At 31.7% G+C, this 19,214-nt stretch overlaps 1 protein-coding gene and 1 long non-coding RNA gene across 3 annotated transcripts; both read left to right on the top strand.

Annotated features, from left to right (window-relative positions):
* The first annotated feature begins 2,723 nt into the window (after window positions 1-2,723).
* Window positions 2,724-6,401, top strand: LOC129311212 (MYB-like transcription factor EOBII). Of its 2 annotated transcripts, XM_054953351.1 has the most exons (4): window positions 2,724-2,946; window positions 3,089-3,218; window positions 5,720-6,042; window positions 6,299-6,401. In XM_054953351.1, the coding sequence occupies exons 1-4, from the start codon at window positions 2,808-2,810 to the stop codon at window positions 6,319-6,321; spliced, it is 615 nt and encodes a 204-aa protein (XP_054809326.1). In that variant the 5' UTR covers window positions 2,724-2,807; the 3' UTR covers window positions 6,322-6,401. The 2 variants fall into 2 exon arrangements, with proteins under 2 accessions (XP_054809326.1, XP_054809317.1); XM_054953342.1 differs by having other exon boundaries at window positions 5,720-6,401.
* Window positions 6,402-15,034: 8,633 nt separating this feature from the next.
* LOC129309131 (uncharacterized) lies at window positions 15,035-16,038 on the top strand. Its single transcript, XR_008592843.1, has 3 exons — window positions 15,035-15,158; window positions 15,288-15,446; window positions 15,547-16,038. It is a non-coding gene; the product is annotated as an uncharacterized LOC129309131 (long non-coding RNA).
* Window positions 16,039-19,214: the final 3,176 nt, after the last annotated feature.

Raw genomic sequence — 19,214 nt, forward strand, 5'->3', positions numbered from 1 at the left:
ACACTGTTAAAGGTGTCATCTTTGATATACGTGTGCGTAAAGACGCTGATTACAAAACTCATTTATAGCACAGCAAGTAAAATAAATTGTTAATTGTTAAAATTATATATATTAATTTTCAATTTAACTCTTTAATAATGAAGCATTCAAGAATAATTTTTCAAATATCTGGCTATAATCATAATCACCTCCCCGCATTTTTCAAGTTAATAAATGTGAGTTGATGACCTGATTGTTAATTAGTTATCAACTTGAAGTTGACTAGCTTCTAGACGTACTTTTGCCCCGACGCTGTCTCTCACATGTACTTCGGTTTATGTTGAGTTAAACGTCTTATCAAACTATAAGGAGTACAAGCCACTTTAATTTACAAACTATGCATCACTTGTGAGGCTCTATAATATAAAACTTATGATAATACCACCTCATCAAGAGATAATGTTCCCGATGGCTTCACTTCACAACACTTGAATTAGCTTTTTTTACAAGTCAAAATCCAATGTAGATAGCTCTTTTTGTGATATTGACCTCTTAATAAAAGTATCAATATAACGAGTACAAGTTTAAAAGAAAAATTCATTTCAAAAGTTAGCTTATTAGAAAAAAAAATCTCTTAAACTTATAAACCCCACCACTTGTAAGGCTCTCTAATATAAAACTTGTGATACGAACATGCTTATTATCTCTAAAAACAATGTTGGGGCAATTACAACGGTGCCCTTTTTGGAGAAATTTTTTTTCTTAAATATAATGCCATTGATTTGAAAATTCAGGGGCAAGTGTAATTAATTCCTGATCAATCAAAAGTTTGAATAAAAATGAACCATCTTGAATGAAGAATAGTTTTTTCAAGGATTGACAGAATAAAAAAGTTCAAATAATTAACAATGAGTTGAGCCTCTTAAATCAAAAGTACTAATATTTTTATGTTTAATATTAGTGCATTAATCATGCTCTAATATGTGTCTGGAAAGTATACGTTATTGAGATATTGCCAAGCTCTAGAACTATTACTTCTTAAATTATAAGGATTATTTTAGTATGACGTCAATACTCATAAAATGAATTTATAAGGTATTTCGTAAAAGGATATGAACCCCGTATACAATTCACATTCCCGTGTTATTATTACCTCCAAATATATTCTTATTAAATTATAATTTGGATTTTAAAATTAATTATTCCGAATATCCAAACAGACACGATGAGAAAATATCCCATTCAAGTTTACACTCTCTTGTGCAGGGGTATAGTATATATTACACAGACATTGATATGATATGTAACTTTAATTTAAAAAAAAATATAAGATATGATACATTTCCGATACATGTATATATATTTAAAAAATATAATTTTAATTTAGAAAATATTTAAATTAGCATAAATATATAATCATTTATAATAATACCAAGTAAAATATAATCATTAATTATATTTTTATTTTATCTATACCTAATTACCTATCACTTAGTCTCTACTAATAGGTATAACATTAATATCTCCTCCTCCTTAACCATCATAAGATTACATTTCTACATTTTTATAATTAAGAAAAATGTAGTATTTACTTTTTTATTTAAGGAAAATCTAATCTTTAACTTTAAAAGCAAATCAAAAATGATATTAATAATAAAATTTTAATTTTGCAAGTTTTAATAAATTTGATTTTTGGCTAAAGTATAATGTTAATTTTTAACTTTATATAAAATTTTAATTTTATCCTTTAATTTTGTAAAGTATTTCTTTATTTCTTTAATCCAACATATTTAATTTTAAATAATTATTTTTTTATATCAATCATTGTTATTTTAAAAAATAAAATTTAATATATCAATATTTAAAAATATTTTATCAATATTTAAAAGTTCAATATAATATTTGTTGGAATAAAAAAAACAATATTAAAGTTAAAGGACTAGAAAGATATTTTATAAATTAAAAGACTAAAAAAAAATATTATGTAAAGTTAAAGACTAAATGTATGCTTTAACTTTAATTGTTTTAAAAAAATTTGGTTTTCAAGTATCAATAAATATGCATCAAAAATTAAAAAATATTATTCTAATACTTTATAAATACATATCAAAAAAGTATAGGTGAGTGTTGATATCAATACGATACTAATATGTAAAATAATTTGAAATATCGTTGTTTGATAGAGTATATTTAAAATATTGACACGCATGACAGGAAGTTTATAACGTTAGCCCAATCTTCAATATTCTAGAGATGTACAAATTAAATTTCCTTTTCATTTTCGTAACATGATTTTTTATATTTTTGTCCTCACATTTTTCATTTTTATATATGGGGCAAAAATATCCAAGGAATATGGATATATATATACATATATTTTACCCTTGGTTTAACTTTTCCCCATTTTAGCTGTAATCGAACTCTGAAGCTGGAGATATTTTTGAAGTATTTTGATCTCATTTCTCCTTTCGACAAAAGTGTATATCTGCAGACATATAGTGCATGTGCCCTACATAACTCGAGCGAAAACGTAGAGACACATTACTACACACATGTGTGTGTGTATCTATGTACTCATGCATGAATGCAATATGATTATGATTATACACATAGTTAGGTATTTAAGAAATAATGTGTGCCACTAATTCAAAATTCTTATGACAACTAATAAATTATATCATATATTAATTCTCCCTCTATTTAAACCCTCCCTACCCCCCAATTATGGTCTCATTGGTCTCTCTTCACCTTTCTTCCTCCTCTCTCTCTCTCTCTCCCCCTCTCCCTCCCTCTCTCTCTCTCTTACACGCACAAACACGCACCAGATAATGGACAAGAAACCGTGCAATTCATCTCAGGACCCAGAAGTGAGAAAAGGGCCTTGGACCATGGAAGAAGACTTGATCTTGATCAACTATATTGCAAATCATGGTGAAGGAGTCTGGAACTCCTTAGCCAAGGCTGCTGGTATGCACACACGCATGCACCACTTATATAGTATCTCTCTCTTTTCTTTTCTTTTCTTTTTTTAACATATTTTTTTTGTGCTCTCCTTTAAATTTTCTCCTATTAAAACCCTAATGATTATATCTTCATGTTCTTTCCGCAGGTCTTAAACGTACTGGGAAGAGTTGTCGGCTCCGGTGGCTAAACTATCTTCGTCCTGATGTTAGAAGAGGGAATATTACACCAGAGGAACAGCTTTTGATCATGGAGCTTCATGCAAAGTGGGGAAACAGGTGATGAATTCACCATAAATCTGTTTTTATATTTAGATATATCTTTGCTGGGTGTTGTGGAAATATTTTTAGTGCATACTAACTTGATGCAGAAACTAGTGATATTGTTGTTGGAACAGAAGAAAATTAAATAAAAGGGGTTTAGCCTTGTGTTTTGAACCCTGAAGGATGAAAGAAGTTGGTCACTGATCTCTCTCTCTTGCAATTTAGGTAGTATTTGGTTTTGAACAAGGCTGTTCAAAAGGGAAGTGTGAGAGAGAGTTTAATTCTGGCCAAGAAAATATTGACCAACACATGGGGGGTTTGCGGATGGGGTTTCTGGTTTTGTAGAACTTATGATATTGGCCACAAACACATTCACTGTGCCAATTTTGATTCTGAGTCTTTGAAGCTATACATGATGATCCCTCGTGATTGATTTCATCCACACATATACGTGTGTGTGTATATGCAAGATCAGTAGGGTTTTTAATTTTATTAATTTTTCTTAGGAGAAAAAAAGAGCAGGAGGCTTTTCCTTTAAAAGCTTCCTGTTATTACTTTCCTTTTGCATTCAGTATTCACTCTCCTCTCCCTCTCCCGCTCCTGCTCTCCAAGTTATGATACGATGAGGGTAGAGCATATATACTATGCTGTGGACCTTCAAGTGAAAGAGGCGTCTCAAGGGAAGCTAAGTGAATGAGTTAAGGGCCTCGTTATTAATGTTAGATATGTTTCCTTCTCTTCTATTTTTGAATTTTCGGCGAGCTCTTTTTAACATCCCATGAATATGATACTCGTTTCAAATGCAAGCCAAGTTTTTTTCTTTTTTTTTCCTTTTCTTTTTCATCTGTATGGTCAGAAGTTGAAACAGCATGGGATAAGAAAAAGATCGGCTGCTATCAGCAGCTGTACAATTCTATTTTTGAAAATCTATATATTTCTATATTGGGTTGTACTGTATATATAGATATAGAAAGAGATAGAGATGGTTAGAGAGGGGGGGGGGTTCAGGTAAATGAAAGATAACTAGATAAGGGACCCTAAAATCAATGTTTTCATGGCTTCATCTAACTTAATGAAGAATCATCAATATGGTAAAATATAAAGTAGAATGTTTACAGAAGGAAGATAGACTGCATATATAGCAGAAGAGGGAGGAAGATACTGAAAGGATATAGACTACGCACAGATATAGAAAAAGGAAGTTACTTAGATCTTTCAGTTAAAACTCTATGCTAAGTACTAGTATTTTGTTATTGGTTATTAAAAACTGGTAGGAAAAGCTGTTTTACCATCTGATACATGGATATTTTGACGAACCGGGACACTCCATATAGGAGTTTGTGAATAAGAATCAAAATAGACTCGACAAGAGAAATTTCCATTTTAGGCTGAACTCACAGAAGTGGGTCACATGACAATACTTTCTCATTCAGATGAAAAAGAAAATTAAAGGAATAATTAAATTGACACAAACCATTCTGGCCCTTGTTGACAAGAGCCTTAGTCTCCTTATAAATAGGGAGCCTCCACTTAAGGGTAGAGTACTTATGCCTATAGCAGATATAAAGTACTCTATATATCCTGTCCACACACTTCTGATATCTCTAAAGCCAAAGACTCTAAAACGAATGAGCGAAGATTCAAGAAAACCTACTGCATTTGCATTGGATAGTACGTACAAGAATTTTATATATAGAGTAATTTTATCTGATGCTGTAGGGTTAGAAAATCTCTTTTCAAGAACTCAAACTTTTCCTCTAACCTATCTAATGAATTTGAAAAAAAAAAAAAAGGATTTTTTGAGGTGACTGAAACAACAAAGCATATAGTGGTGTGCAGAATAATGAAAAGAGAAAAAATGGGATCAGAGTGGGAAGAAAAGTAGTGTTTGGATTGGAGCATACTTTTCTGTGTTGAGAAATCTGATAGCTTCGGTGATCAATCGGAGAGCCCCGGCTGCAAAGGCAAAGGCAAAGGCATCATATTTCCATGTACCCAAGGGGCCTTCAAGCATCTCACAGCTCAACTTGTCTTTTTATATATATGACTCTGGACACTCTTTTAATCTCAGCCAGGGAACATGCTCTCGACCAGACTACTTATTAATGTTGCTGTTTTTCACCTATATATCCATTTATTTCGCCTTCTCATATCTTCCTTTCCGAGAAACTTAAATATTTTTTAGCTACACGCACACTGATTTTTTGCGGCACATGATTAAAAGGTTCTCAATCCATTCACGTTTTGCTTTAATTGTCTCTTGTTAACCATATGTGCATGCTGATAAATTAAATCTTTGCTGTAATATTCGAAATCTATACACTCATGCAACTTAACTTCCCACCATGTGTTTTTTCTCGGTTCATTTTCAGCCAAAGGTACATGTGAGAGCTGCAATCTAGAATATTCTGCTGATATTATCCCTAAGAAAGAATTAAATATGTGTTCAGTTATCTGTCACTTTCCTTTAATATAACAAATGGCTCGTTAAAATAATGATGATATGAATAATGCAGGTGGTCAAAGATCGCAAAACATCTACCAGGAAGAACTGATAATGAGATCAAGAACTATTGGAGGACTAGGATTCAGAAGCACATTAAGCAGGCAGAGAACTGCTCGCAACAACATTCTCAAGTAAGTTCTGAGACAGCAGATCATCAGCAGGCCAGCAGCAGCCACGTGTCCAACACCATGGCTGATTCTCAGCCAATGGACACGTACTCTCCGTCCTCCTTTAATCAAGTGACTCTCACTGATCAGCCCTTTCCAACGCATCCATTTTCCACCGTACTCGATCAGTCCTCCATTTGCACCAGTCACGAGACTAACTATTGGAGTATGGAGGATCTCTGGTCTAATATGCAAATACTTAATGGGGATTAATTAAATTAATTATTATATATACATAATAAGTAATATATATTAAAAAGGTATCTCTTTCTCAGCATGTTTTATTAGGCTTTTATATGTATATGCAGTCGGACGTTTGGTGTTTAACCTACCATATATATATACATATATATTAAGAACCGTATCGGTATGGGCTGTATAATAGGAACTTATTATCTGCATATTGTCTTTTTTATATGTAGCAAATCAGATGATGCGAGTTTGAGAGCCATTAACCGTGAACTGGTTTGTATATTCTCCGTGGCAGGTGTGGTCTTAATATAGCAAATCTTTTCATTATCTCAATGATTATCTCTGCCTTATATGTACGTAGCACAGCTTAATTAGTTCATGATTTACTTCAACCTGTACTGCGAATTGATGTCCACGACCACTCAACCAAATTAACCATTGTGATCTCACCTAGCTAGGTATTATACATAAACAAAGATTTATCTAAAGCAACTACGTGAGCAGAAAGTGGGGTTTAGACTACGAGGCCAACCGAAGGAAGAAAACTGTGTGGCTAGAAAACGCTCGTGGGGAGATACTTTATGAATCGTGCCTGACGTTTTCTGAGGCTGGAAATACTTGGAGAATGAATAATGAGAGTGTACAAAAAAGAAATAAAAACGTGGGAGATACGTTTGAATTACTAGTCCTCTCTTTTCATATAAATGGAATGACAACCCAGCAATGCATGGGCGTGCATGATCAACTTGCATTTACATCCCCAAAACAAAGAAGTTTGCCCATACACTGCCTAACCAAAACCACAAGAAAATTGACACGTAGCCCGGCCACGCATTATCAGCCATGCATATATACATACATATCCATCATACCTCAAAACTCATACATGTCCTGAAGCTGGCCGGACTCGATCTGTAGGCTAGGAAGAAGCCCTCATGATCACGTGTCCCTCATGACCATGTGTAACAAGCTAATATATTTTCTCTGCTGTACGTTAACCAGCAGGAAGTTGAAAGGCTATATATATACACATCAGTCACAGAGTGTTATTACATGTAAGTTTATATTAATTAGTGATTTTGTTGATGGGATGATAAGAGTGAGAAATTAAGCAGGGGTGGTTTGTTGTCATTTAGTGTGGGGGATGAGTTAGGTGAAGGTGACGACGTATAATTATTATAAAAGAGAAGAGGGAGCATTGAAGGGTGTACCGAACTTCAACTTTAGACTGAAGAACTTATACAGACAAAGAAGGAAGAGTGTGACGGGAGAGGCTTGTCTTGGGGTTCTGTTATGGCTTAATATAGGAAACTAGGACACTTTGCTTTTGTGGCCTTTCGCTGTTTCTCATCCCGCGTCGTACGGCTCAAGGATCTTCCAACGTTTCTCAGCCGCTCGTTCTATTTTGTCACATGTTTTGTGTGACACAGAATCGAATTCCCATCCCCGGCGCAAAAACCATGTGACGGATAAGGATAAACCACGTGGGAGGTCGGCCACTAAATGGAAAAAACGTGTGCATTTTGAATATATATATATATATATATATAATGCTTCCTGTGGGGCCCTTCTTATTTACTACTCTTTCTGTAATTATAATAAGAAAAATCACCCATTTTAATATTAATTTATTATATATTTTTTAAATCATCCATCATAAATTATATTAACAAAAATAACTAACACATATTATATTGATTAATATAAACATTGTTATCTAATTTTTTTTATTTTCATGTGTAATTGTTATTGTTAATTGACTTTCTTAAAACTATTGATATAATTTTTTTTTATATACATATAGAGGGATTATATCTTTACCCCTCCCTCAAATTAAATCAAGTTTATTGCTTCTCTAGTTCTTCTCAGATTTTTTTGTGTCTACTATACTTAATTAGTTTTCGTTAATTTCTTATATAAGTACGTAAGTGCTGATTATTACTCATTACAACCTTCCCTGAGGATTTTAATTAATCTATAGACTAATGGGAGACAGCTTTATATCTATTCATAAGTGTGATTTCCAAAAGGAACAATAAAACAAACAAGTAAAAACAAATGCGTGAAAGAAAAATGATTCGTTTGTTAAAAAGTTAGCCACTTACTACATGCTATACAACTGATTATAATAAGTGTTTGAATTTGTTGAAAGCAAAACAAATAATCAGTGTGTTGCCTTCATGACTCGTTTGATAAGTTTCGTCTTCTCTGTTCCTTTTTTCAAATAAAAAAATCCTCGATCAAAATAATCGAGTACATTATAAAAATATTCAAATTTTCTAGAATTGATATCGATAAATTTTGGTGAAATTCTCAATTTCTAATATTTTTCTTATTGTATTATTTTTTATAAAAATATTTAAGGAAAAAGAAAAACCTCACATAAATTTACTTAATCCAACTCCAATTTAAATTCATTATAAAAATTGGATATCAGATTCTTCGTTTTTTTAATCATTAGAGGGGGAAAAACAAAAGTTTAGTGGACAGAAGGCACCAGTGATGCCGATGGGGTGCGAACTTCTCCTTCTTTTTTTTTGGAAGCCACAGGTAATGAGCACTTGGAGTAGTGGGATTTATGGCTAGTTGGGCTTTTTATCGGGGCTGGGAAATCATCGTGTCCCTTGGCACTTGGGAAGTTGGCATGGCCAATTCACCGTTGATAACACTTTTACAATTACCCAAAAAACAAAAAAAACCACGTATACAAAACTACCCCCTAAATCGCTCCTTCCCTTTCAAGTATTCTCCTTTTCTTGTTTAAAGAAAAAAATAATTATATTTTAAATCATGCTATGAGGTTTTATCACAATTTTTTAAAATTTTTATTCAATTTTAATAAGAAAAATATATTGTTAAGGTGCGTACATTGAATACAAAAAAAAAAAATTAGACCTTCTCAGTGAATTTTAAAATATATAGGATGAATCAACCCTCTCACATTTAACTACAAGCAAGTGACTAAGGGTATCAGTAAAATAAAATTTAATGACCTGGATATTATGAAATGGGGCTTGTATGTTTAGGAAAGGCCTGTGGAAAAAGACTTCTAATTTGGATCGGAGGGAGTCACGCATTTCTTGATTTTACCTTGTAAGTTCATAAAATCGTGCCATTGGTTGAAGCATGTAGATGGCTTCATGCGAACTTGAATCTAGTAAGTCATTAAGTACATTTACTCAATAAATATTTTAATTATAATTATTTAAATTTTATCAAATATTTGAAAATGGTTAAAACTATTTTTAAAAAATTAAAAACACTCATCATATATGTTTTTCACTCCAAAAGTTTAGAATTTTTGATATTTTTTTGAGTACTACTCTCTCCATTTTAAATTATAGGACATTTTAAAAAAAATTCATTTCAAAATACAAGACACTTTAAATAGATTAATGTTTCATTAAATACATCGATTACAATATTACCCTTCTCTTTCTATAATTAATTTTTATTTATTTCTTTTCAATATATTAATCAGGGTTTTTTGAAAAGATTGTATATTTGTTTTGAAAAAATAAAGTTGTTAAGTATTTTTAATGAGATTATTAATATGTGAGATTTTGTTTAAAAGTGTCTTATAATTTGAAACGAAGAGAGTATATGATAAAAGCTTCATAGTTTAATTGAATTAAATAATTGTTATTGTACTGTGTGAAATACTCTGTGAAGAAATGGACTTGGCCGCTCGCCAGATCCAAAACTTGGTTACACACTCTTAACAAATTAAATGCGATGTTCAACACACAATATCGAAGGTCAGTTTTTGGTTTTATTTAAGGAGATATAATTTCTCTCTAGCTCTTGATGCATGTAAGAAATATTAAACAATTCATGAAACCTAAGCAAATTGGCTAAGATAGTTCCAAGAAATATTGATAAATTAACGAAAGTATTAAACTCGAGAGATAGAAAGAGATCGCGGGAAAACTCTGTGATCGATTGGAGTAATTCGGGGAAACTATTAAAATGAGGAGACAAAGAAGACAAGGGTCCTATGTTATTCATGACAAATAAAATTTCTTAGCTGTGTCTTATATTTACCTGGGAAGGTGTAAGCTTTTGAGATATTGAGAACCTAAATAGTATTCCTACCATCTCAAATTCTAAAATAATTCGAGACAAGGTTATATGTATTGATATATAATAATAACATTTTATAAACTTACTTTTTTATAAGAAAATTATAATCTTTTAAGAAATCATTATATACTTAATCATTACGTTATAATATTACTTTAATTTTCTCTTCATTTGAAGAGTAATATTAAAAAAAGATAATAATGAAACTATGCTTTTCTCAATTGTCTTATACCTTAAAATAATTTTTTAAAATGTCTTATATAGTTTGGGATGAAGTGAGTAGTTTTTTTTTAGTACTCAAATTCAAGAAAACACACTTCCAAAATGGTTTATATCAATTATCTTTGCAGATTATGACTAATATATGTTTCTAAAATAATTGGTTGAAGTCTTGATTTTTTTTCTTTAAAAAAAATCACATATTTTCAATTGTATCTCTGAGGGAAATAAATATAATTATTGATCTATTCAAAACACTTTTATTAATTACTTAAATTAAATATATTAAAGTAGCAGTATGATTGGAAAAATATATAAAGCTTGTTAAATGTTTTATATTCGGACCTAGCATAACTTGTAAAAACTATCATATTTTATGGCGGAGAGGGGGCATTAGTTTATTTGATAGACAGTTCTGATAGGGTAGATTCCAGGCCAGGGCTCATCATTATTGTGTGTGTTAAATTTCCACAGGCTTCTCCACAGGCACAGCTCTTCCTCTGCTGCACAACACAAGCAGCAGACCTTGGACAGAGTTGAATGGAAAAGGGCATTCAAACCTTAAAACTATTTCTCAGAAGCATTTTTTGGTGAATTCAACAGCAGCAGACCTTGGATTATGCATCCAGCTCAGTGACTAATTTAATTCAACGCACCAGGGCCTACGGGGAGAATGTAAGATCCACCACATTTTCTAAGTGCTATATTTCGTGGGATAAATCATAAATGTACTCAAAACTCAAAAAGTCAACACACAAGCAGTGTTCTTATAATAAGCCTCTTACTAACATATGCACACACCAACAAATGCATTGAATTTTCAATTCCCTGCTACCATATCCATACCAATGGGGCGGGGCAACTCAAAAGGTTCAAAACCTATAAACTTAAATATGTTCAGTTCTGTAATCATAAATTATTACATTTATTTAAAAATAATTTCATTTTCTAAAAAAAAATTAAACATTCAAGATATATGTGTGTAATTTGAAAATAGAGAGTGAGATTACTTAAACCATCAGGTCGACGATGTTTTTTACACACGAATTAGAATAAAAATATAAAAATTCAAAATTCGAACAGTAAAAGAGAAAGAGAATGAAATAACAATAAAATAACAGTACACATATCAGTGATACTGTTTAGTATATGTGAATCTCAGTGAACCATGAATAAGGTGTATTTTTATGTCACCGATAAATTATCTTAGCGACATTGTCTTATCCCTTATTTGAATGAGATTATGGACTCAGTCCCAGTTTGTGCGTGAGTGAGTCCCCCCTAATGAAGAAGAGCCATGTATGGAAAAGGGCATTCAAACCTTAAAACTATTTCTCAGAAGCATTTTTTGGTGAATTCAACAGCAGCAGACCTTGGATTTATGCATCCAGCTCAGTGACTAATTTAATTCAACGCACCAGGGCCTACGGGGAGAATGTAAATCCACCAATTTTCTAAGTGCTATATTTTCGTGGGATAAATGTACTCAAAAGTCAAAACTCAAAAAGTCAACACACAAGCAGTGTTCCTATAAATAAGCCTCTTACTAACATATGTACACACCACAGATGCATTGAATTTTCAATTCCCTGCTACCATATCCGTACCAATGGCGCGGCGGCAACTCAAAAGGTTCAAACCTATAAACTTAAATATATTCAATTCTGTAATCATAAATTATTACATTTATTTAAAAATAATTCCATTTGCTAAAAAAAAATTAAACATTCAAGATATATGCTGGTAATTTGAAAATAGATAGTGAGATTACTTAAACCATCAGGTCGACAATGCTTTTTTACACCCGAATTAGAATAAAAATATAAAATTCAAAATTCGAATAGTAAAAGAGAAAGAGAATGAATAACAATAAAATAACATTATCATATCATCAGTGATACTGTTTAGTAGTATACTGAATCTCAGTGAACCATGAATAAGGTGTATTTTTTGTCAACGATAAATTATCTTAGCGACATTGTCTTATCCTTTATCTAATGAGATCATGGACTCAGTCCTAGTTTGTGCCTGAGTGAGTCCCCCAAATGAAGAAGAGCCATGTTAAAATAAATTAAAAAAAAAACAAGTTGTATTGTTTTATATAAATGAATGCATTTTATATTATCGAATGAAAATAAGTTGCAAGAAAATGTTAGATTTTGCTATGTATATACTTGATGCATTAATGACATTGATTTTATACATGGGTATATTGATAAAGATAATTTCAGGCAGAGAAACTTTAAATTCAATTTAATTGATATAAAAAAATGAATATAAAAGATGATGATAACTATCATAAAGGAAGAAGGGAGAATCGTAGTACAGGCCCTAAAAAAATAAAAAAATTACATTTTGAGTTTAATAAATTTGATAACGCATTGCAAGCTCAAGGGTTATTGTTGCATATTTTTTTACAACGAAACTATAATTTTGCCCTTAATCAGAATAAAAAAAATGAACTAAAAGTAGTGGAGCGTGATTAACTTAACATGCATTGATATTCAATTGAGAATGTATAAACATTATGTTATGCATCTATGAAATTGTATTGTACATTATCTACATAACTCATACATGTTATCAAAACCTACTGATTAACTAAACATGCATGAACATTGTGTTGAGAATGTATGAATATTGTTGTGCATCTATAGACATTGTATCTTACATGCTCTGCATGACTTATATATTTTAATTAACCTATAAATCATCTAGACATGCATAGATATTGTGCTGAAAATTCATGAATATCATATGGTGTATTCATGAGTATTGTATTGTACATTATTTACGTAACTTATACATTTTGTTAAACATATTGATCAACTCAACATGCATAAACTTCCATAAAAATACCTGAACATCATGGTGCATCCATGGACTATAATTTACAATCTGCATAACTTATATATTTTATCAACCCTATCAATTAACTAAACCACATAGACATTGTGTTAAAAAAATCATGAATATCGTGTGAAAAATGTATGAACATCATATTGTATACCCATAAACATTGCGTTGTATATGCTCTGTGCGAGTTGTATATTTAATTTTAATTAACTTACAGATCAACTAGACATGCATGAATATTATGTTAAAAATTCATGAGCATTGTATTGGGTTTCGTGGATGAGGATATAAATTTTTAAATCACACGAGACAATATTGTACTTTCACTCTTAAAAAAATTATAACAAGAGCCCTTAGGCCTGTATTATAGTGCACTGTTATCATAATCAAACAAGACTAGCTAGTCTAAATGATTGAATTGGAAACCAATCATAGGTCCAATCCGTTACATTTAAAAATTGCTTTTCCTACAAGTCACTCAGAACCAGCTGCGAACCAATCAAAACTGGCGAAAAACCAGTTAAACCGACCATGTTACATTTTTTTAATTCATATTTCTAAAATATGATTTATACATATTTATACTCAATAACCACGATGAAGTGAAAATTGCAAAAAATATATATGAATATCTATTTATGTATATATTTTCAAGTTATAAATTATAAATTATGAAATAATTATATATTTTTTGGATGAAAATGATGACATAAATTATAAATTATCTTGTTTGAAGTTTACATATTCATTTTTCTTATTATATATGATTATTTATTTCTACTTAAATATATAATATTTAAAATATATTAATTTATTTATAATCGGTTGGACCTCAGTTTAAACACAGTTCAACCATTAACCATGACCGATATCTTAACAGGTTTAATGATCGGTTCAATTTTCATGACATTAGTATAGCATATTATCAGAATTAATAGGCTAAAAGTGCAATTTTTTTTTTTTTTTTTTTTTAAGGTTGTGCTATAAAAAGAAATGGAGTGTGCAGGAACCGTGACTCATCACCACCTGAGCATAATGTAGCTTATGAGGGATTTTAAGACATGACACTTAAACTGCCATTGACACCTTAATTTTGGAACGTAATTTCTTGCTCTCTGGGTTGTCATGAATTAAAAAGAAAAAAGGAAAAAAAAAAGAAATGCTTTCTTCTTCGTTGTTAATATCCAACAGTTGCCATTAATTAATGGTAAAAAAAATACTGAATAAACAAGTCAGCAGTTATCTTACTTAAGAAAAAATTACAGGTGTATTAGATTCTATAGAAAATAATCAAAATCTAGGTGTATCAGATTTTACATTTTATATCGATTGACAATTTTTTTTTTCGGGTTCCATAACATTATTTTTGTGTCAGGAAAATTTAATCTAAAACTATATATCTGGGCCGCGTGGCCTCCCGATTTTCCTTGGTCTATGTAGTATTCCAAAGTAGTTCTGGATGTAGAGGGGGTTTATTCTTTTTTTTTTTATTTACCGGGACAGCATTAATCCGCTAGAAATTTGGCCCAAAAAATAAGGTAAAAAGCCCGCCTTCAATTTTTAGATTTTGAATAAGGCCAAAATCGGCAAAAATCAACATACTCCAAGGCTGAGACCAAAACAATAAAATTATATTATATATTTTTTTAAAGATCTCGGATTCGTTCTACACCAGAAATGATCAATAATAAGGTATCACTATTAATTAGTAATTAATTACAGACACCGTGTTCAACTCGAAGTTTGACACGTATTGTACAGACAAATTTAAAAGGCGCACTTTACGATCGCTCGAGTTTCCGAAAGCAGCTTTCGCAGTTTTGCCGCGTTTGCATGAGCATGAATGGGAGAGAGGGTTACAGCCTGCAAGGTTGGAGATTGAAGAAGAAGGGAAGCAATCCAACGACATATATAAGGTCCCATATGCAAAATGTATAATTTCTCTCGCCTGAATCGGTTCTGTTTGCCATTTTTCTTTCCGTTGTTTTCAGTTTTCAGTCCAGACTCCAGAGTCCTTTGTTTATTCGTATTCTTCTTCTTTTTTGTTGTTTTCTCGAATAGAACCTTTCAGCTCCTGAACTTGCGCTATATCATGGAGAGTGGTCTGATTCCTGGAAAAATCTATAGCTGCCCAATCAATTTGGTGTGATCTCTGATTGTTCCTCTTTTTTTTTTTTTTTGGGCGAGATTCATTTGATTTGCTTCGAGTCTTATTGCCAGGTTCGGTTGTATCTTTTCCATTTGCTGGTTATTTTTGTGTTTCTTTTATTATTGCTTCGAGTCTTAATGTCTGGTCAATTCTCGTGTGTTTTGCTTGCAGCAAGAACGCCTGCGCTCTTCTTTTCAATGAGGATACAATTTCGTGAAGTGCCCGAATTTCAATATTTTGTGATCCTGTAACTGGATTTTCACTTTTGAGTTCTGATATTTTGTACCTTGCCTCTTACAGCGTGGAGCGTGGGCTGCCATTCTTTATATATTTTTTTTTCTGTTACTAAAAATGCTATGCTCGACACTTGTTGAGCTAGCTGCAGACTGGATTATGGACTCCTCCGTATTTTGTTGAACCTTTGCCGGCTCTGTTGCCTGTAGTCCTGGATTTTCATACTCACCTCGTGGATGTGGGTTTGAAATGAAGAGAACTGGATTATGAATGTGTACATTTTTGTTGGCTTGTTATCCACGGATCAATTCTTTCGTCTGAATAAATCTCCCAGCATGGTTCCTGTCCGAAAACTGAGATTACAGATGAACTCCAGCCATGCTCACAACTAAAGGCGGAGTCAGGATCCTAGGTCGGGAATAATGGTGAAACTACAATCCTCGATGTAAGGAAAACCTTTCTGTCTCTTTTAAAACTACTATTCTCTCTTTCCTTCTCTTCCTCTCCCCTTTTTCATTGCAAATTTATAAAGTTTACATTTGAATCTTAGGGCTGTTTGAAACTGTTTTTTATTTTATTATTCTGAGAACTGGTATTCTATAAAACATGGTCTGAGAATAAAAAAATAATAAAAATAAGTGTTTTTCTCATTCTCTTTTGTTCTCCAAAACAATAATTACAAAATATTTAAAAGTTGTTTTCATTTTTCTGTTCTTCAAAACAATATTTTGTTTTTTTGTTCTCTAAAACACTTTTTTGAAAACACATTATCAAACGAATTTTTTTTCTTTTGTTCTGGAGAACAGAAAATTGTTCCCAGAACAGATTTCCAAACAGGCCCTTAATCTTCAATCATTATTGCCTTTTCTTTTACTAATCTCTAAATAGTATTTAGAATAAAGATGACGCAACTTTAATTTATTCAAATTAAATTTCTTTTATATTTTTAAGGAATTAATAAATAATATTAGTATTTAAGAGCACAGTAAAATTGTGAGTTAATATTTATAAAATTTTTGAGTTAAAAAATAAATAGATCTAGATTTAAAAATGAGATAGAAATGGTTTAAAACTCTATATATAATTGTAAAATATAAAACTCATACTCTCCACACACGTTTTCCCAACTTATTTGGGGGGGGGGGGTGTTGCATGTGGCTCCGCCACTGTCCGCAACAGATAAGCGCCAAAATCCTGAAAGTGATTGAAGGAATTCTCACTGTGTAGCGTCTCCTCTCTCTTTTTCCCTGTATGTCCGAGTGTTCTATTACTTGTTGGTTATTTTCTAAAATAATAAATAATATGAAAATAGGACATTAATTCTTAAATTATTTATTTCTGGACTTTTCATATTGGATCATCCCATGACGGGCGGCCTAAAATCCAACATGGGATTTAGTGATCAGGCCGATAGTTTATACTTTTCATCTTTCAATGTTGGGTGGCGGTGGATTTCTCAATGCAGCTTTTTTTTAACCTTGAAAAAGAATAAATTTTATTATGATTTAACCTTGATTTCCACAAACTGGCTTTAATTTTTCTAGGAGGAGGATGTCACCAATTGTGGTCTATTTTTGGTGATGGGGCAAATTAGTTCAATCATGGGTAGAAAATGGGCCTTTATTGTGAGGATTTACATGGCTACGAAGAAGCCAATCCATGCTGGTACTCCTAGTACTGGAGTATTACTGTGGTTTTACGTTGTTATTTGCTTTCAAATGTTCATATTACTCCGATATATGGATGGGATAGAAAAACAAGTTGGAGCAGGACTACAAGAGTATGGGGAAACATGATTATTTTGTCAAACAAATATTGAGAGGGTAGTGCTTCACGTAATTCACTGACATTCCAGGCATGCTTTTCATTTTATAAAGGGTTTTTTTCCCCAGTGACGTTCACTATGAAGCTGGATGTAATGTGACTGTTGTCCTGCAGCAGTTGTTTCTATGTCTGCTACGTCTGCACATGAATAATAAGAAACCATTAGTTACCACTGTTGTATTACTTGTTTGTTAAGAATAATTAATAGCTGGTTTCACTGCTCCTTTTTATGGTCGCTTGTATAACGTCAGGAACAGTAAAGTGCAGAGCATGAGAAGAGGAAGAAAAGCGTTTGAGTTGCGGTTCATTTGTAAACTATTGGTGCGCACTGGTATTGTGTGACAGTTTCAAACTTCTGTTTGGAAAAATTCAGAGTCACAAACTTTTTAAGATGGGAGGGATGTTATGCCTTCAAAATTGGAAATTTACTTTACTTGTTTGGTTCTTAAGAAGGGTAAACAGGTAGCATTTTTATAGAAATTTAAGCCATTTTTTTCCTTATGATAAATGATTTTATACTTGAATTTAATAAGGACCCATTTGACAAGCATGCTTATCCAGGATGCTGCTTATGACTTTCATTTTTTGGCTGGACATATCAATTATGCTCATGCTTCTATCTGAGTTTCAGGGGTCTCTATTTGAACTAGTTTAATATCAAACTTGAATTGCGCTTGTTCGTGCTTACATTTTGCAACCTAGCTTGGCACGAGAAGCTCTGTGTCACGCCGTACCAGAGCAAATAGTCTTCAGGTAAACTTAAAATTCCTACATCATTCCTTACATTTTCCTGGCGCTAAAAAAGCTATGATAGACGTGCACTGAATATAAAATTTCTGACTTGATTGATCTTCTTATTACAATAGTTTTTTAAAGTCGCACATTAGTGGAATTGGGAAAGAAGAGGAGCGTCTAGTGTTCCTATAAATAAGCCTCTTACTTGTCTAGTTATGAGAGCAGGGAAAGTCTTGAGAAATAGCACAATGGTGTAATCGAAGTTTGAGGAGTCATGAGCAAGACGGTGTTTAAAATTTTATATTTTAATGGTTTTATGCTTATCATTTTATTGGAGATAAACATTTTTTGCCAAGTTTCAATCTATACAACTATAGATAATCTGATTGTTGGTTCTTGCATTTTTAAAAGATTTGAAGGTTTTTATATTTAAAACGTAAAGAGAAGGGTAAACTTGATGAGTGTAAGTATCCAACTTTTGAGGATCCATAGGGCACAATCAAGAGTTAATCGGAACCATTTTTAGATAAGTAATGTTGTACTCATAATTTTAAAATGAAAAATTACATTAAAGTCCTACAAGAGAAAGTTTATTATTGAGAGGTCTCATGAATTTTACAAAATACTCTCAAGTCTAAAATTTTGTCCATTGACAATTTGACTAAGGGTACTATAATCAAGCCATGGTCATTTACAACTTACAAAAAAAAATGACAACTTACAATAACGAGTTATTAATAGTCATTACCTGGTTGTTAAAATATTTAGTTAAATTGTCAGTACATAGTATTTGAGACTTGGGGAGTGGTTTTGTAAATTATAGGATCTCTCGGTAATAAACTTTCTTCTGTGAGATTTGAATGTAATTTTCCTTTAAAATCATAAAATTAAATAAAAATAAAATTAGATAATATTAAAAATAAATAATACTAAATTTATATATAAAAATAAATATAAAAATATAAATTATAATTTTATAACTTGTCAAATATAAGTAGATCTTAATTAAATTAGATATGAGAAGACTCAAAATATTTACATTTACA

This window comes from Prosopis cineraria, unplaced genomic scaffold, assembly GCF_029017545.1.
Source record: "Prosopis cineraria cultivar Desert tree isolate PC_DT_omini unplaced genomic scaffold, ASM2901754v1 PC1, whole genome shotgun sequence".
Lineage (NCBI taxonomy): Eukaryota > Viridiplantae > Streptophyta > Magnoliopsida > Fabales > Fabaceae > Prosopis > Prosopis cineraria.